This window comes from Mycteria americana, chromosome 4 (genome assembly GCF_035582795.1).
Source record: "Mycteria americana isolate JAX WOST 10 ecotype Jacksonville Zoo and Gardens chromosome 4, USCA_MyAme_1.0, whole genome shotgun sequence".
NCBI lineage: Eukaryota > Metazoa > Chordata > Aves > Ciconiiformes > Ciconiidae > Mycteria > Mycteria americana.
In genome coordinates, this window is record NC_134368.1 from 15,631,575 (window position 1) to 15,649,493 (window position 17,919).

The window sequence follows — 17,919 nt, forward strand, 5'->3', positions numbered from 1 at the left end:
CTGAGCTAGAGGTGGTTGAAGCCTTAACTGTTTGTCTAGTTATGCTTTTTATTTATACTGCTGTTATGGGCCAGACAGAAATATAGGGCTAGCTTTCAGTTAAGGGCATTTTTCAAAAGGCAAATTTGTAGATGGCTTCAAATACCTGTTTCTTGAGAGCAGGCCAAAATGAATAAAGGACACGAGCTACTACTTCTGTATGCTTACCTGAATAGGGGATTGCACAGAATTTACTCGTTCCACCCTTCTGCCATTTTGTTCTCCTTCCCTGTTTAAGAGGAATGCGAACCTCATAAATTTACATACAAGCTCAGAAATGTCTTTTGGTACTTAAGAAAAAAATTCTCTTTATTCATTTCTGGCTTCAGAAGAGAAAAAGCTTAAAACCTCTGTAAGTTTTGCCAGTGGAAGTAGAGTAAAATAGATGCTGTCTTTTAATTTCTCCCATTTTGCTTTTTTAATGTAGCTGAATTAGTGGCTTAATTTCACGTGAGACATAGGTCACTCACTGTAAAAAACAATGCTTTGGATATTTGATGTGCTACCAACAGATACAGGGTAAAAATGTAAGAGCTGCCTGGCCAGAACAAGGACCAGTCCACCTTGGTATCTGGCCCCAAGCTACGGCGAGGTACCTGAATACCTGGAGTTAGGAGAATTTGTATTGTATGCAAACAAAATACTATTTAAAATATGTAGTGTTTTACACAGGGCTGAATTCCTGTCAGCCCCTGTAGACAACCAACTGGTGCTCCAAATCTTGAGGTTCAAATACATTAATATCTTATGACCATGGGTCACAGTTACAACTAAGTGGTTTAAATGAAAAAGGCCAATACTTAAAATGTGTATAAAAATGGGAAAAATGAATAAATAAGAAGTGGACTAAATCCTGCAGAAGTCTTTGCTACTTTGAGCTCGGTAGTTGCTACTCCACCTAGCAATTGCTATGATACTCTGTTGGCAGAGTGGGACTTACTAAAAAAATAAGGTAAATTGCTGCCTTTGAAAGGTCTAGAAAATTCCTGAAAAGAGAGGTTATTTACTACCAGTGGAAGTGCCAATTGCCAAAACGAAGGTGGACTGTGGGGCGCAGGGCGTGAAACCGTGGCGGGTGATCCCATTCCCAGCCCCGGGCGAAGGAGCTGCCTCACCGGCTGCTCGCTCCCCGGGCTGCCGGCCAGGCTCCCTCGGCCCCGTCCTCGCTGGTTCCCAACACCCCCCGCACGGTGCCCGTTCCCCGGCTGTCCCGCCGGCCGGTCACGGTCAGGGGCGCGTCCTCCCCGCTCGCTGTCCTGCCCGTCTCCCTGGCTGCAGAGCATGTTGGGCCCCGCGCCTCTCTGTCAGCGCGGGGGCAAGCGCCGGGTGCCTCCCGCAAGCGGCCGCGCAGGGCTCCCCTGCCCGCCTGCAGGGGACGTGGCCACCTCCTGACTACTCTTCCGCGGAATAAATTCTCCCTTACCCCTAATCTCGACCCTACTGTTGGCTGAGTCTAAGGCAAGACCCCCCTGCCCCGCAAAACCTCAGCAGCCTTTACCCCCGGCAGCCTACCTTCCCCTTGGGCAGCCGGGGACCCCCCCGGAGGCCCCCGCCCGGCGGGCAGCGGCTGCGGGGAGGCGCGGGGAGGCCGGCGGCCCCGCTCCGCCCCCGGCCGCCGTCGGGGGACGGGCCAGCCGACGGCCTCTGGGCTCCCCGGGGAAAGCGGGGCCGCCTGCTTGCAGCACCTGGCCGGCGGCGTGGGAGATGGAGAAAGCCGCCGGTTTCCCCTCCGTGGGCGGCAGCTACCCGCAGAAAAACGCCGAGATCCTCAGCAGCCAGTACGGCATCAACCTCTTCCTGGCCGGGCTGCTCCTCACCTTCGCCTGGGCTGTGCATGCCGTGGGCATCAGCAAGAGCCACTTGCTTTCCTACCTCATCACGCTGATGCTCATCCAGCTGCTGTGGATGCTGTGGTACCTCTGCAGGAGCTGCACGCAGAGGAGGCTGATCCGGGACAAGGACACGCACGCCGGAGCCCGCTGGCTGAAGTGTAAGTACTGGCCGGTGGCACACAGGGTGGTACCACGCACGGGACATCCGTGCCATCACCCGTCTCTGCCACCACTTCGTTACCCTCTCCATCCCTACCAGGAGGCATCCTGGTATTCATGAACTTAACACACATGCAGTGCACTCTAGAGTAAATATATGCATAAGGCGAACGTACCAGGAGATTGTATGGGAAAGCTGTTTGCTAAACATCCTCGCTCTCCAACCTGCCATTTACAGTACTGAGAGCTCTGGTGCCTTTTTTCCCTTACCAGGCTGGTTTGGCGACACTTGAAAAATAAAATATAGCTAATGGAAGAGACAATTTTGTTGATGTCATGCAACTCTTTTGGATGGAACTATAAAAGGAACTATCACCTTTTCCAGACAATATAATGCAACTTACTTCAGGCTAGTATCAGTCAGAAAGGTCCTCAAGTGCTCTCTATACCAATGTATATCAGAGATTCCCATTTATATGTGTGCAGTGATGACTTAGAAACATCTGGAGTTAGACAGAAGAGGACAAAATACCTGGCCAGATCAGTTCGTAGATTAGTACATAAAACATCTAAGCAAGGAAGCTAAAGCTAGCATTAGCGTGTAGGAAAAGCATAAAAGTTTGCAAGGGTAGTGATGGGATGTGATGGCCCTTGTCTGCAGAGTCAGGTGCGTACTGGAGTAAGGATATAAAGGTATATTGAGAGAAGGTGGTTGGGGAGCACATCACAGAGTCAGTGACAGGAATGCTGTGTTTCTGGGCCCCAAGAAAAAGAAACAACCCACATCAGCACTGTGTAGAGTAATAGGCAAGCCCAGTTTTACCGACCTCTTTTTCAGTCTCAGCACTGTAAATGTTAGGTTCAAAAGTAAGTATGTAAAATGGAGTGCTATAAGACAGCTTTTCCATGAAATATTTCTGTCCTGCTAGCAATGAGACAACAGTTATCACAGCAGCTAATGAAATATCTAAATGAAAATCCCAAGAACACCTAAAACCTGATTATTTTGAGAAGTAAGGTTGTTAGTTTGTTCTCAGTCTCAGTGCTTGTCTTTTATTTTCTTTGCAACTGTTAACAATTGTGCTGTATGAATTGCTCGGGGAAAATCTTTTTTTTTAATGTCTAACATACAGTCAGGGCCTGTAGAGTCTTTCCTGAAATGTGTGGAGTTCACGTACCAACTGTTCAATTGTTCTCCTTGATTATTCACTGTTTTCCAAAACAATATTCAGCTCTTGGGCATTTTTCATTTATTAGCTTATGTGGCTTACAATCTCCTGAAATTCATTAATGCAAGGCTTAATTTGATCCTATTTTGGACCAAGCTATGCTTTTGTTACTGATAGGGTAGCTTTCTCCTCCTAAGTATGGAATAAATACTGCTTAACATGGGTAAGTACAGCAGGACCCCTTGCCCTTTTTCTTTTGGCACAGCATTCACAGCATTTCATTTGTCCTACAGGATATAAGGAGTCACAGAAACTTAGAAATAAGATCTTGGAATGAACTACTAGGTTACCTTATCCATTTCTTTTACCAGCACAGGATGGCTCTTTGTACTAGCTTCTCAAGTGGTGCGGCTTCCACTGCTTCTCTTGGATGTCTCGGCTGCAATTCAACAAAGTCGCCCTTAGGGAAAGACCTACACTCTTCTATTCTGAGGAGTTTCTTGTAGCTACAACAAGCCTGTACAAGTCCTTTATCCTCTGTTGGTAAAAGAAAACTTATTTGAGCTAAGGAAAAACTCAGGTGGCAATTCCTCTGCCAAGATCCCCCTTGCCCTCCTCTGCATCAATGGTTTTGTCATAGAAATCTTTTATCTGAAAGATGAAAAGTCCAAAAAGAAGGAGGGGGGAGGAGAAAGTTTCATCAAGTCTTTCCACAGAAAGCTCTCTGCAATTTTTGACTAGCTCTATCAACTGCTTTTGAAGAATGACTCCTTGCTCTCATCATTAGAGAAAACGTTCATGTACAGTTAGAGGAAATGTCCATGTCCAATGTCCAGTATAAAATGAGTATATCTTCATGATTCCCTTCAAACTGTGAATATAATTTTAGTAGAAGTGGTGGTAGCTGGCTACTTAGAGCATTTTGCTATCACAAATGTTGAAAAAGAATGACTTAACAAAAACCTCCTATAACAGAGTCCTTGCACACAGTTAACAACAGTAGAAGGACAAATAGTTTACAAGAATCGCTCACAGAAAGGTTTGCTTGAGCATTTTTGCAACTGTGTGAACCCTAGAGCACAGCTGTCTTCCCACTTGTGTGGTCGACCAAGAACCGCTCTTACAGTCTCAATGTGGGAAAAGTTTCAGGGAGAGCTTTGTCTTGAATAGGGTACAGTTATCCCGACCCAAATAATCACAGGGAAGATTAGGAAGTCCTTTCCTTGACTTATTCCAAGTGTTACTCCCCTGAGTACACTCTCCTGTTAGGGAAAGGTCTCTGGCCGTTATTTGGAAGTTCAGCCAAGTGAGACAGAGAACTCGAAAGAAAATCAATTGGCTTCACAAATGGCTTTATTTTATCACGTTCTCCAGCAGCACAGCTTCTGTTTAAAGCATAGGCAGCTGGTCAACTTACAAAGCTCTTGGCAGACTTCAACTTGTATATTTTTCCTGCTTGCATTAAATTGTCTATTATTTAAAAGCAAATAATATTTTAAGTTTAGAGTGGCATTTTCACAGCTGTATCATTATGGCTTTTTTCTTCTTGATGGTTAACAGAGAGAATTAAGCCAGCACTTAGCAACACTGGAAATCCTATTCTTGATTTCCTAAGATATGCAGGTTTCAATGACCATTTGAAAAAAATCCCAATTTTTTTTTAATAATTCAATGCTCAATAGCAATAATTTCATATTTCTTTAACTTTCAAATAGAAATAGCAAAATAGTAGCATGATCTTCAGAATTTATAATTACTGATATATATCTAGTAGTTAGTATTAATATACAATACTGAAGTTTCCATCAGGAAAAGTTAACATGAAAACCATTAGCATACCATATGTATGGTCATTATAGTTGTGCTTTGATTTTTGCCTAAGCAAATTAGTAGAATCATTGTCTTTTGAAGCCCCTTAAATACGCATCTTGGACACCTGGCATATGCTTACAGTGTGGTCACCTGAGTGATTGCCAGAAACATCTAGATTATCATTTGAATAAGTGAAATAATTGAACATTAAAAGAAAAGAGCCATATAAAATCTTCTAATCCCTGGAGGACAATGGCAAAACTATTGATTTCAGTGGGAACAGATTGAAGCCCACCAAATCTCTGATGAAGGTAAAGGAAACATGAAGAGACATACTAAGGCATAAACCAAAATGCTCAATGTGAAAGAAACTTTTTTTGTTGTTGTTGGTTGGGGTTTTTTTTGTTTCCCCTCCAAGGGTCTGCTGGACATTGATGTAAAACCGTAAAACTGTGCAACTGAAAGAGTGATCCTGTGAAATGCAAGCAAGACAGAATGGAACTACAATACAGGTCATCCCTGTAAAGACAAGATGCATGTATGGTGCAGGAGACAGATCAATAACCTAAGATGCATTTGCTTTTTACGTTAGTGAATTTAAACCTGAGCCCCTTGCCCTGCCTTGCCTCACCTCGCCTCGCCTTGCCTCACCTCGCCTCGCCTTGCCTCACCTCGCCTCGCCTTGCCTTGCCTTCCCTTGCCTTGCCTTCCCTTCCCTTCCCTTCCCTTGCCTTGCCTTCATTTCCCTTCCCTTCCCTTGCCTTCCCTTCCCTTCCCTTGCCTTCCCTTGCCTTCCCTTGCCTTCCCTTGCCTTCCCTTGCCTTGCCTTCCCTTGCCTTGCCTTCCCTTGCCTTGCCTTGCCTTGCCTTGCCTTGCCTTGCCTTGCCTTCCCTTCCTTTCCCTTCCCTTCCCTTCCCTTCCCTTCCCTTCCCTTCCCTTCCCTTCCCTTCCCTTCCCTTCCCTTCCCTTCCCTTCCCTTCCCTTCCCTTCCCTTCCCTTCCCTTCCCTTCCCTTCCCTTCCCTTCCCTTCCCTTCCCTTCCCTTCCCTTCCCTTCCCTTCCCTTCCCTCTTCTAGTTAACAAGTCCCTTGTGATCCTATTCTGCTGAGCCACTCTCATGAGTAACGGAAGCAAGGATGCAGAACTTTTACATTATAAAATACATTTCCACCCATTTTGCTCTGATGTTACTACTTCATTCAAGCAGTTCCCCAGGGCTTGATCCTGCACCATGAATTAACTGGAAAATTACCTTACTAGTGTCACGAATGGGGAATTAAATACCTTTCTGAAATACACTGTAAAGTCAACATAGGTGTAACAATTCACTGTAGAGTAATTGTGGCAGATTGTTGTCATCTTTTGGCTTCAGAAGATAGCATTTTCCTAGTTATTGGAACACTTACAATACACAGTAAGTCATCTTTGACATCTTTCAGACAAAGAGTGAAACCAGCTGAGTTTCCCACATACTTTCTAAATAAACCACAAACCAGAGAATCGATCATAGAATAATTTAGGTAGGAAGGAACCTCTGGAGATCATCTAGTCCAACACCTTGCTCAGAGCAGGTCCAATTACCTCAAGTAAAGTTATTTTAGAAGAATTAATAACTCTAATTTATTTTAGAATAATTTAAATTCTTTAAATAAGGAAGGAAACATATCACTCCATCCCAAGAGTAGCCTAGAATTTTGCATTTTGTGATGCCATTTACATTTATACATAGTGAAAATGGCATATCTATTTAAGTATGGGCTCCAGTCCTCTCACATGTGTTAGAAATAATACAAATTAGCTGGCATAATAAGCACAAATAAAAAACTGTATGGGATTATACACATGCATGAAGTACAGAGCGGAGGTTTTAGATTTTGAAATACGAAGGCAAAAGTTGGGGGGAGGCAAACTATCTCTTGGTAGAAATAACACTCCATCAGTAATTTGACATTGATTTTATTATAGAGAGATTGTAAAACAGAAACATAAAATCCTAATGGAATTCATACCCTTGTGGTTAAAAAAATTTCTGGTCTATTTTTGTTTAATTGTAAAGGATCAATGTAATAGTAAACAAAAATATATTGTATTTTTATAATTTATACTTAATTTTTATCAATGCAACTTCAATAATAAATGTATTATTAATTAAATAAATTATTAAATTAGTGTTATATTTTATTAACACAGGTCAAGTGGAACATGTGATGCTTATAAGGAAGTTAGGTTGTGGGCCCTTATAAAAGATAAACATTCATCAAAGTCAACACTAGTGATGTTATTTCCTCTGTGAGGAATTACGAAGAAAGTTTAAGATACCAATGCTGATCTATATCTTAAGGTCCAGTTAAGGTCCATGGACAGATTTTTATCTAGTCTTAATTCAAATAAACCCAAACTAAATCCAGTGGAAACTTGTTTGAATAAAAGCCTAGAGAGAAAAAAACCCAAGCAAATGAAGATTTTGGAGTTTGGTTCAGTAATTTTATTGCCAGTTGTGCTTAGTCATACAGGTACAAACCCAATAATATACATTGTGTTACCATATAGCTTTCCAGAATAAGTTTGTAACAAACATTTGCATTCCTGAAAGAAAAAGAAAAATAAACAAGGGGAAACATGTATTTTGAAAGTTCTTTAGGATACGAAATACATATTTAGAGAATATTAGGGTTTTTTTTGTGTATGTGTGTGAAAATAGTAGATACTGAAATGAAATCTTTGGTTTCTTTCTAGGAGAACAAACCATACAGCTCATTGTAGTTTTGGTCTCCGAGTTAAAGCGTAACCTCCTGAGCCACGGGGAAGGCATACCAAGTGATTGTGTTACTTCCCACTGTCGAGCTCTTGGGCCAGGAGACTGTAACATGATTGTTCAGCTCTGGAATTGTATAGTTTGCTGTGTGGCTGTATAGAGAATTAATTCATGCACTGTATGGCTGCTTCAGTGCTACCGTTACTTGAGAGGCTGACCTTGCAAGGAGCTGGGAGCCATCTGCAAGGTGCTGAGTGTCTCCAGGTCCTGGCCACGGCTGGACTGGCTCCTCTGCACTGATCCTGCAGGGCGTGTACGGGGACGTGCTTTCGTAATATATTGGCAGAGGCTTTCACAAATTAGAGGGACTTATTACATGGAGTCAATTATCTTCATGAACATCAATCTACTTTTATTTCCCTAAGCAAGAACCTGGAGATTGATCGACTTTTATTTCCCTAAACAGGTTTTAGCAGATATTGGTACAGATTGTCTCTAGACACTGTAACTGTCCACTGACGCTTTCTAATATCTTTTTCATTTGTAGGTGGGATTACATTATTTGCAGTGATTACTTTATTTCTGGACTCTTTTAAAATTGGATATTATATTGATTTTTCAAATTGTTTATCACCAACTGAAGGCATTTTTCCTGTTACACATGCCGTGCACACCATCTTACAGGTAAAAGTCACTGGTTACAGTTTTATATTATACCTGTATTTCTCACCAAAAATATCTTTTACCTTCTCATCATCAGTGAATTTTACACTAATTTTATTTCTAAGCGTATCACAGGATACTTTTGAGGGCTAAATTCTTGTGCATTTATATCCTTTCTATGTGTAAATTCAGGCTTTGCAACCTGAAATTACTCAGCCGTAAAACTCACATGTGTTCGAAAAAGAAATAATCAAAACATGCTCTCCTATAGTTGAAGTTACACGCTTTTTTTAGTTCAAGTTACATATATAATTTTCAGAATTTTCAGGCTGAAATGAGCAGCTTGGCTAAAGACAATTCACTTATTTCTATATGTAGGACTTGCCACACAAGTTCAATTCAATCTGACTATCCTCATGTCCCATTGTGGTTAGGGGTGGAGGCCTGATACTTCAAAGGGACAAAACCCTTCCCGTGTATTTAGCTTGTTATAGAATACTTGCACATTTTTCCTATACCAAATGAACACGGATTTTCCTTCTAGAAGCATTTGGTTATGCTTATCAGTGGCTGCACAGTAGCAAACATAGTGACTACAGTAAAATATTCCAGCTGCTTGTTTATTTTAAGGCTTTGGGTCTACATTATATGTGATATTCCATAGCTGATTGTTTATCACATGAATTCCTCTGAGCCCCTGTCAGCAGATTTGTAGGAAAGAAGGAAAAAAAAAAGCCACTCAACTAAGATACTGAGTTATAGCCAGGTCATTTAGTGCACTTTCCAAGATGATTAAGTCATTCGGAAAGAAAAGAAAGATTTTCCTAGCATGCAAATGAGCGTTTGAACAACCTACATTTTTCTGCTTTCTGTAACAAAAACGCATTGAAATTTAAGCAGTAACTCTGACCTCTTCTATCTTTTTCTCTGAGGGTGAAATTCTGATTTTGTTAAAGTAATCTTAATTTCACATTCTTGTAATATCCACTCTCCATGTCTCGCAACTTCTTTGCTTTACCTCTGAAAAACAAACAAAAGAAATTAAGCCTTTTTTCCTTGCTGATCTGCATGCAGCATTCTTCGTTGCATCCAGTGACCCTGAGCTGACAAGGTTTCCAGCTACCGTGAACTGGAGTGGGGAAGAAACAGTGTATAACAATGCTGAACAAAGGGAACAAGAATTCGAATTTAAATTTTACATCAGCCAATGTTGCTGAATTTATTGTCCACTTAGCTTAAAATAATGAAATCTTGAATGTTAGCCTGAGCAGTCAAAGAAAAAGTAAAAAAGTTATTTACCAGATACCTCTTACCTAAGACAAATCTCATGTCTTTGAAACACAGGATGAAATTACAGCAGAGAACATCCCTAATAATGTGTCACCTAAAAACCAAAAGACTTGTTTTCTACAGAATATGTGTCAGATTCTGTTGTATTTTACTCTAATGAGGCATCCTGATACAGGCCATTAAATGAACAGATCTAGACATACTGCACCTGTGCAAGCAATGAACTAACACATTCCTGCCCTTCCAAAACAGGCTGTGATTTATGCTCTTTCGCAGGCAGAAGTCCCTTTGAGGCAATGAGTACTCTGTGAGCAAAAATTGGATTTTATGCTATTTCTTTACCTTACTGACTTTTCTGTTCCTATTTCCCCCCACTTTCTCGACTCTACTGTCTGAACAGATCTTCGAAACTTATGTTTTTTAAGTTTTGAAGCATGCTTTCACATCTGCTGTTAGATTTTACTACATCTATCCCAGAATGGGAAATCGAACATGGCATTAGATGAGACTAAGGTGCTAATTTCAATTTGTTTGATTTCAGCTGAAACCTCCATGATATCTTGTAGTCTCTACCCCTGGGGTTTTACAGTGGTCACACACCTTTTGAGAAATGCTTCATTAGGGGAATGAATGCACATGTTATTGCTGGATGATGTAGGTGACCCACATAGAACTGCATTTTCCTAGCTTTTCCAAAAATCAGATACTGAATGTCTTGGACAACACCAGCTGTGGTTTAGGATGCCTACATTAATGGGCACAGTGGTAAAATGGACTTCCAGTTACTTTAATTGCTGAAGAAGAACCCAAAATTCTTTGCACTTTTCAGACCATTTCTGGAACATCAAACCAGGCAGGTTTCTAAGAGAAACCTTTTGGACCATTTCTCTCCTGATAGTTCACCTACTGTCAAGTTCAGTGTCCTAGGAGCTATTCTGGGTAAACAGGACTCCCAGTTTCACCCTAACATCCCTGAGGAATATTGGTATCGTTCTCCTTGCACTTACTAGCACTTGGAACCCGTTTTGTAGCAGCAACAATCTGTATCCTGAGGTTTCCATTATCCTCGCACAAACAGAGATTCCCACTTTTAATATTTCTTTCCCCTTTACTTGCTAAATCAATGCTGTTATCTTTCTTGCTTTTATTCTCCAGCTTGAGCTTTCTGCACCATACTTGAGTTCAACTGTATGCGTTCCTAATGGGATTGTCTCTCGGACTGATAGTACAACCTTTTCTCTTGCTTCCTGGGTGTCCGTTGTTTGGTTTATTAATCAAGTCTGGCATCCTTTCACTTATCTCTCTCCCTCCTTAGAATTTAATGTATTTCATAAATTATTCAAACTTAGCATCACCATGCCCTGCAGCAATCCTACTGCTGTCCACAGCTGGTAGCTTTATTTCCTTTGAAATAAAAGCCTCTCCAGATACAGCCACGAGATATGTTTTGGTCAGTCATACTGAGACTTTCTACTGTTGAGCCACTGACTTTGCATATAAGAAATCTCAGGTTCATTATACCAGAGAGGTTCTGGGTGAACATCAGAGGAGATCATAAGTTATGTCATATGCGTGGAGATGGAGCTACCTCAGTTTAAATCTTCAGAGTTTCCGTCTACAGATGCACTTTCCTTTTTGAGTGTCACACATGCTCATTAGCGTAATGACATTTCTCTGTATTCCTTTCGTTTAGGTGTACTTTCTTTGGTGTCACGCAAAGGATATTATCCAGTCTTTCAAAACACTTGAAAGGTAAAGAGTATCTAATCCTCATCTGGAATGCTAATAGCTGTAGGTCTGCACAGTGCTTTAACACCTACAGTTTTACTGTATGAGGGACATTGAAAACTTACAGAGCTTGGTTCTCATCTTAACTGTGTTAATATAAATAAAAAGTAACTTCATTTACCCAAGCAAGAAGATAATAATTAGTCTGAATTACTTTATTTCTTATTTAAACTGTGCTTATATTTTATAATATACAACAGTCACAGAATAAGTATATTTTTATCGTGAGAGAGGGAAGTGGTCAATGTATGATACCACAGTGTCACTTGCTTTTTTTGAAGGAAGGAAGGGCCATGTATGTGTCTTAGGGCTATGCACTATATTATGTTTTCTTTATTTAGCTACTGAAAGGGAATCTGCATCAGCAACCTGCAGTCAGTGCAACATATCTGAGGTATTTTAGATTGAGTTTTACGGAAAGCACCTTTTGGAACTAGGTGCAAATTCACTGGGAAATACAACCTCCCCGGTGGTATCCCATATACCCAAATCAGTAAAGGTTGTGCACATTTCTGACACCAGAACTTGGTTGTCGCAGTGTAACTGATGTGTCCTCTGAACAGCTGAATACATACATTTCTTATAGAACTGAGGACTAGTCTTTGAGGCAGCAGAGTCAGTTCCGATGTATTTTTGGTTTTGTGAGAAGGTGGAGTAATGTAGATTATCTGTACATAGAACATAAATAAACAAATATGATAACTTTTAAAATAGTCATCTCAAATTATCAATGAGCTGACCAGTTTCTATAGAAAGTAGAAGACATGTACTCAGAAACGTCATTTATGGAGAAGGTTCTCCTTTTGTTTTGCTCTCTTGGGTAAGTGTTCAAGCCCCATGCCAATGAGGAGAGAGATCTCAGAAGGCTTGCAAAGTCAGCTGGTGAAATCAGCTCTGTTTATAAGTAGAATTTTAAAAACCCCTAACTGCAAGTGTATCAGTGAGAACAGTGCAGTAATAAAGAACTGTTTCTTGGTGAAGGAATGTTACCAGCCTCAGGTGCAGGAGGAAAACGCCTGGCTTGTCAGAAAGCAGGAGTCCCAAAAATACTTGGAGACCTACCCTCACTGTACCAGTAGTCTGAACGGGATAAAGCCCTCTGTTGGCTTCAACTCTCTCCAGGAGACAAAAATGCATGGACTAGAAGTTAGAGGAGGTGGTGGTATCTGTGAAGAAAGACCAGCCACAGTGAGTATGAAGGAGCACCGCAGAAGGCTGTGAAATACGGCTTGCAAAACAATTAACCCTGTTCAGACTATTCAGTCACTGTCATTAACATGAAGCTTGTGCAGCCCAAAGAATAGCAATCATCACATAAAAGAGCATAACAAATAATAACAGCATGGTATTAATGGTTTAATACGTTACGCCATTGTGTTTCTATAACATTTTGGAAGTCTAACATTCATTGTGCTCCACTGAGGAACTTCTTTAGAGAGATCAGTTATGATTTTATTTTCCCTGCACTGACAACTGAATAGTGCCACGTAGCATGTTTACAGAAAGTTAATGCATTTTATTTAACATATATGGAGGTATACTCTGTGCAAATTCCTTCAATAATTACTTTATTTTTGTAGGTTTGGTGTTATCCATTCCGTGTTCACAAATTTACTCCTGTGGACAAATGGAGTGCTAACAGAGTCAAAACATCAACTGAATGAACATAAGGAAAGACTAATCACACTTGGTTTTGGGAACATAACAATAGGTAAGTGAAAGGGTTGATACATTTTGGAATTCCTGCTCTAACATGCTCTCATACAAAATACTGCATCACTGTAGGATGGAGCTGGGTCATTCATGACTATGTCGTTCCTGGGCAAATGGTAGTGAGCTGATACATGAGCAGTTCAGATCACAACTAAAATGTTATATGATCATTATCATATATGTGATTCAGGCCATAGTTTTCTGTTTACTCATCTCCCCTTTGGATGAGGTCCAGAAGAAAAATAAATGCTGGAAGTTCCAAACAAACAAACAGATTTTTAAAAACATTTTGTTTGAGGAGTAACATCACTGAGGAACCCCTTTATTAGTAAATCTTAGAAGTAAGTTGAACATAGCAGTGTTAAAAACAGAGGTTACTATTTTGTAAGTTATTCATAGCAAAACAAGCGTGGATAATCCTGCAGATCCTTCCCAGGAGAGTGGCTACACATGGCGTGTAATCCTATGGGATTCAGTGGAATGGCTCAGAGGGATGGGGGTTATCCATTAGTGCTGCTTTACAAGACAAGGATTTTGCTCTGGGTGGTTCTTTTTTTATAACGAACCATTTTCTCCATTGGTAAGATGATGCAAGTTATAGTCAACAAACATTGAGTATAACTGCTGGGGACGCCTTCTGCTTTCAAATGCCACTGAAGCATAGGGAAATTAGATGTGCTTAACTTGAAAGAGAAAATAAAAGTTCTCAGCAGCTATAAGTAATTTTCTTCCCATGAAAATTTATTGGTACAGCTGATAAATTTTGATTGTGTTCACAAGGGAAAAGACAGTCAGCTTTTGAGAAGGAAAATGTATGTTTTCCCACCCAGTGAATTCAATAGTGCCTGTATCCTAAACCCTCCTGATTTTGGCCTACAAAGCCAAAGCCTGAACTAATTTCTTATTTGTCTATTTATAGCCTGTATAAATTGAAAAATTTTAGGCATTTTTAACAATTCCTGCCAAAGTTCACATATAAGTGAAAATTTTAAAATCTGTAAAATAGTATTTTCAGTATAACTGTGTCTAAAATGATGCCCACAATTTTACCTCTATTTGTGAGTGTTACCCTTTAGCTGTATCTATGGAAACTATCTACTTTCCATTAATAATCAGGTAGCTGAATTGATAGTTCAGAGATTTTGTAATCATGTGGAGCATTAGTAGAGAGCAGGCAAATCACAAGTTAGTGGCTCTTCTTGATATTTCTACTTGTTAAATAGAAGCAGTTTCCTTATATTATTTCCTATCATTCTGCTGCCAGAATTTTTACACAATTATGAATAGTCAGAAATAGCATCTGAAACAAGGGGGAGTGAAGTAGTGATCTGCAAGGCAACTTTGGCATTAACATACAACCCACTGCAAAAACAATTTTTTTTCATCTCTTAGCAGTGTGTGCTTGAGACAAAACAATACCAACTTTCTCCTCTCCTCTTCTCTTCTAAAATTATAGAAAACAAAAGAAAAACTTCCAGGCAGAAATCTAAGATCAGCACCTAAAAATGTGTTCTTCAGCATGTATGTTTATGTATTTATAAATAAACACATTGTGAAAATAAGTATTTTTTGTTCTGCCACTGTGGAAATTTCTGATTTCTGAAATTTTCTGATTTCTGAAATTATTTGCTTAGGTTATAAATGCACATTAAATATATTTATTTTACAAATACGAGCAATTGCTCATTGAAATACCTTAGCGGTTTACAACGCAGGTAACTGCACTGCAGAGAGATAATGATTTCATAGATTCTTCTCAAAAGGAGAAGATTGATTTTTAATTTTTTTTTAACCTTAAAACTATACTGGTACATTGAGTGAAATATCTGTGGTTTACTTCACCTCTTTTCTAGACATAAACAACTTTTTAATAAAGTGGTTTTGGTATCAGAAGCCACACTAACGTAAATAACTGATAAAAATGAGAGTAGAACTGAGCCCTTTCCTTGTTAAGCTTGTTCTTGATCTGATCCACAGATCCTGGGCCTTCTATAAAAGCCTTCTAAACTGAAGGGCTGAGGACTCAAAGCCCTTGGGATCTGGATTTCTGTGTTACAAAAAAAGTACCCTGCTGAAGTTTGGTTCATGACGTGATTATTGCTCAGTGGCTGAGCAGTGAAGTCAGAGATCATAGTTCAGTGCATGTGCAAAAGCTTTGTTAGGTTAATGACTTCAATGACGAGACCTTTTCTTAGGTGGCTAACTGGGTGGCATGATGTGTTGTTTGACCTTTTATGTTTTATTATTTTATTTGTGTTTTATTTATTCACTTTAAATGAGAAATCCTTATAAAGCACACAACTAATCTTTCCCTCTCCTTTAGTTTTAGATGATCATGCACCTCAATGCAATTGCACAACAACAACTCTCTGTTCGATATTTTCTCAAGGAATATATTATCTATACCCCTTTAATATAGAGTACCACATCCTAGCATCCACGATGCTCTATGTCCTGTGGAAGAACATTGGCCGCAAAGTCGAGCACCACCAGCAACACAAAACTCCATTCAAATTCCACGGCATAACTATTGGAATGATTTGTGGACTAATCGTGTTAACTAGCACAATAGCCATAGTTGTTGTGTATTTAATTCAGATTGGACGTTCGAAAATCAAAAGCGAGTTAGCACTTACTATGTTTTACTTGCATGCTATCTTTGTGTTGGCTCTCATGTGTACAGCTGGAATTGTCGCCCTTCTCATCTACAGACTGGAAGATAGATCGCTGGATAATTCAAAAAATCCTGCTCGAAAACTTGATGCAGAACTGCTGGTGGGCACAGCTGCAGGGTCCTGGCTCCTCTCCTGGGGCTCGATCCTCGCCATTATCTGTGCCCAGGCTCATCCAAAATACACATGGTATAACCTGCCCTACTCCATCCTGGTTATTATTGAGAAATATATTCAGAACCTCTTTATCATTGAATCCATACATCGTGAGCAGGAAAAGGTGAACGATGATATTAAAACTCTTCGAATAGTGACTATATCTCGAGGGAGCACTTTATCGCTTACCCCCTCGTACAAAGAGATTTACAATGGCAGAGCTGCTCGTGGCAGCGGAGAGGTACCCTGCCTGTTCAAGGACAGTATCTGTGGGAGAGAAAATGGTGGTGCTGGTGGTGCCAAAGAAGAAACAAGTCAGGAAAATAGTTCAGTCATGCATTCAGCCTCAGATTTCTCATTTTACAGTAGAAACTCAGTTACTAACAACAAGAGAAGAGTTCTGAAGAACATCGCTGCATTTTTATTCCTATGCAATCTTTCGGTAAGACATTTTGAGCATAATTCACAAGTTAATACCCAAAAGCTTCCCAACCTTTCAAGCCTGATAAGTATATTAAAATTACATGGTTCTATAGCTTGTAGCAAGTAAATTTTACTTCTTCTGGAAGAATAAGTGAATGTGCCTTTGGGGAACAAAGTTTATTTAAACATGGAATCTGGGACCCTAGCCTCGTTTCAGTCACAGTACAAAAACTGTAGCAGGAGCGGAAGCTGAAATCCTCTTCCACCAGTGTGCCCCAGTAGCAACCGGGAGGGTTTTCCTAGGGATTTCTGAAACCAAATTGCAGTTCGGTGAGTTCACAGTCATTAAGGGCTAGTCACTGGTATCGCTGGTGATTAATATTGGCCTTGCGTTCTTTCCTTGCAGCTTTGGATACCACCGGCATTCGGGTGCCGCCCGGAATATGACAATGGACTAGAAGAAGTAGTTTTTGGCTTTGAACCCTGGATAATTGTTGTGAACCTTGCAATGCCTTTTTCTATTTTCTATCGGATGCATTCAGCTGCCTCACTCTTTGAGGTCAATTGTAAAACGTAGATCATATACGGTCCCTCAGGGAACAATTGATTGAATAGTTAATTAAATAAATAACAGTTGAATGAGTGGATGGATGAATGAGTGAACGTAACAACAGCTGCTCAATAAATAGAAGATTCAATAATTTTTTTTTAAAGACGGGACCACAGCTAATAGCATGTAATTTTTTTTTTATTTTTCTTCCACATATTTTGTTACATATGTGGTGTTATTGTATAGGTACACTTTTCAGAATCATATTAGTGTTAATATGATTAACACTACATAGTAAAGTTAATTTGATCTCATTAATCTTTGTTTTAGTCATCTGGGTTTTGTCCTCTATATAATTTGTATTGCTTTGTTTTCATTCATTGTGGCTTGTGAAAGGGGTTTTAAAAAAAAATCTATATGACTTAGGAGGGAAAATCCGAGGAACAGCTAAACTGAGTGATGCTCCTGAATCACAGAGATACTATGAAAACTCGAACTCTTAATTGCTAGCTATGTTTTTATAGTAAAAACTGAAAACATTTGCTATTTAGTTGGGATGTGGGAATTATTTTAAACTTCCTGAATACTGATTAAAAAAATCAATATGTAATTATTATTTTCTTAACCATAAGCAAGAAATCCAGGTAAATAACATGTATGGTTAGGTATTGTGCTGTATATAATTCTGATAAAATATATTTCTTTTCATGCATCTCCCCTGTCTTGTATTTACTATATGACATAACTGAGAAATAAAGTTACTCCTTTTACTTAATTCTTTATTCACACATCCTTGAAATGTTTTAAGAGAGAAAACTAGTCTTATAGCTTATGTTTAGGTATATATGTTCTGTTGCCAGAATGGTATATATTCCCTGTACAATTTTTTTATAAGCTGC

At 39.8% G+C, this 17,919-nt stretch overlaps 1 protein-coding gene across 1 annotated transcript; it reads left to right on the top strand.

Annotated features, from left to right (window-relative positions):
- Window positions 1–1,743: 1,743 nt before the first annotated feature.
- Window positions 1,744–17,047, top strand: OTOP1 (otopetrin 1). The gene is made up of 6 exons (XM_075499173.1): window positions 1,744–2,029; window positions 8,313–8,449; window positions 11,412–11,470; window positions 13,087–13,217; window positions 15,543–16,489; window positions 16,877–17,047. The coding sequence occupies exons 1-6, from the start codon at window positions 1,744–1,746 to the stop codon at window positions 17,045–17,047; spliced, it is 1,731 nt and encodes a 576-aa protein (XP_075355288.1).
- The last annotated feature ends 872 nt before the right edge of the window (window positions 17,048–17,919 follow it).

Coding starts and splice junctions, on each gene's coding strand:
- OTOP1 (XM_075499173.1), top strand. CDS start 1,744: ATGGAGAAAGCCGCCGGTTTCCCCTCCGTGGGCGGCAGCTACCCGCAG. Junction 2,030..8,312: donor CGGAGCCCGCTGGCTGAAGT/GTAAGTACTGGC, acceptor TTTCATTTGTAG/GTGGGATTACATTATTTGCA. Junction 13,218..15,542: donor TTTTGGGAACATAACAATAG/GTAAGTGAAAGG, acceptor CCTCTCCTTTAG/TTTTAGATGATCATGCACCT.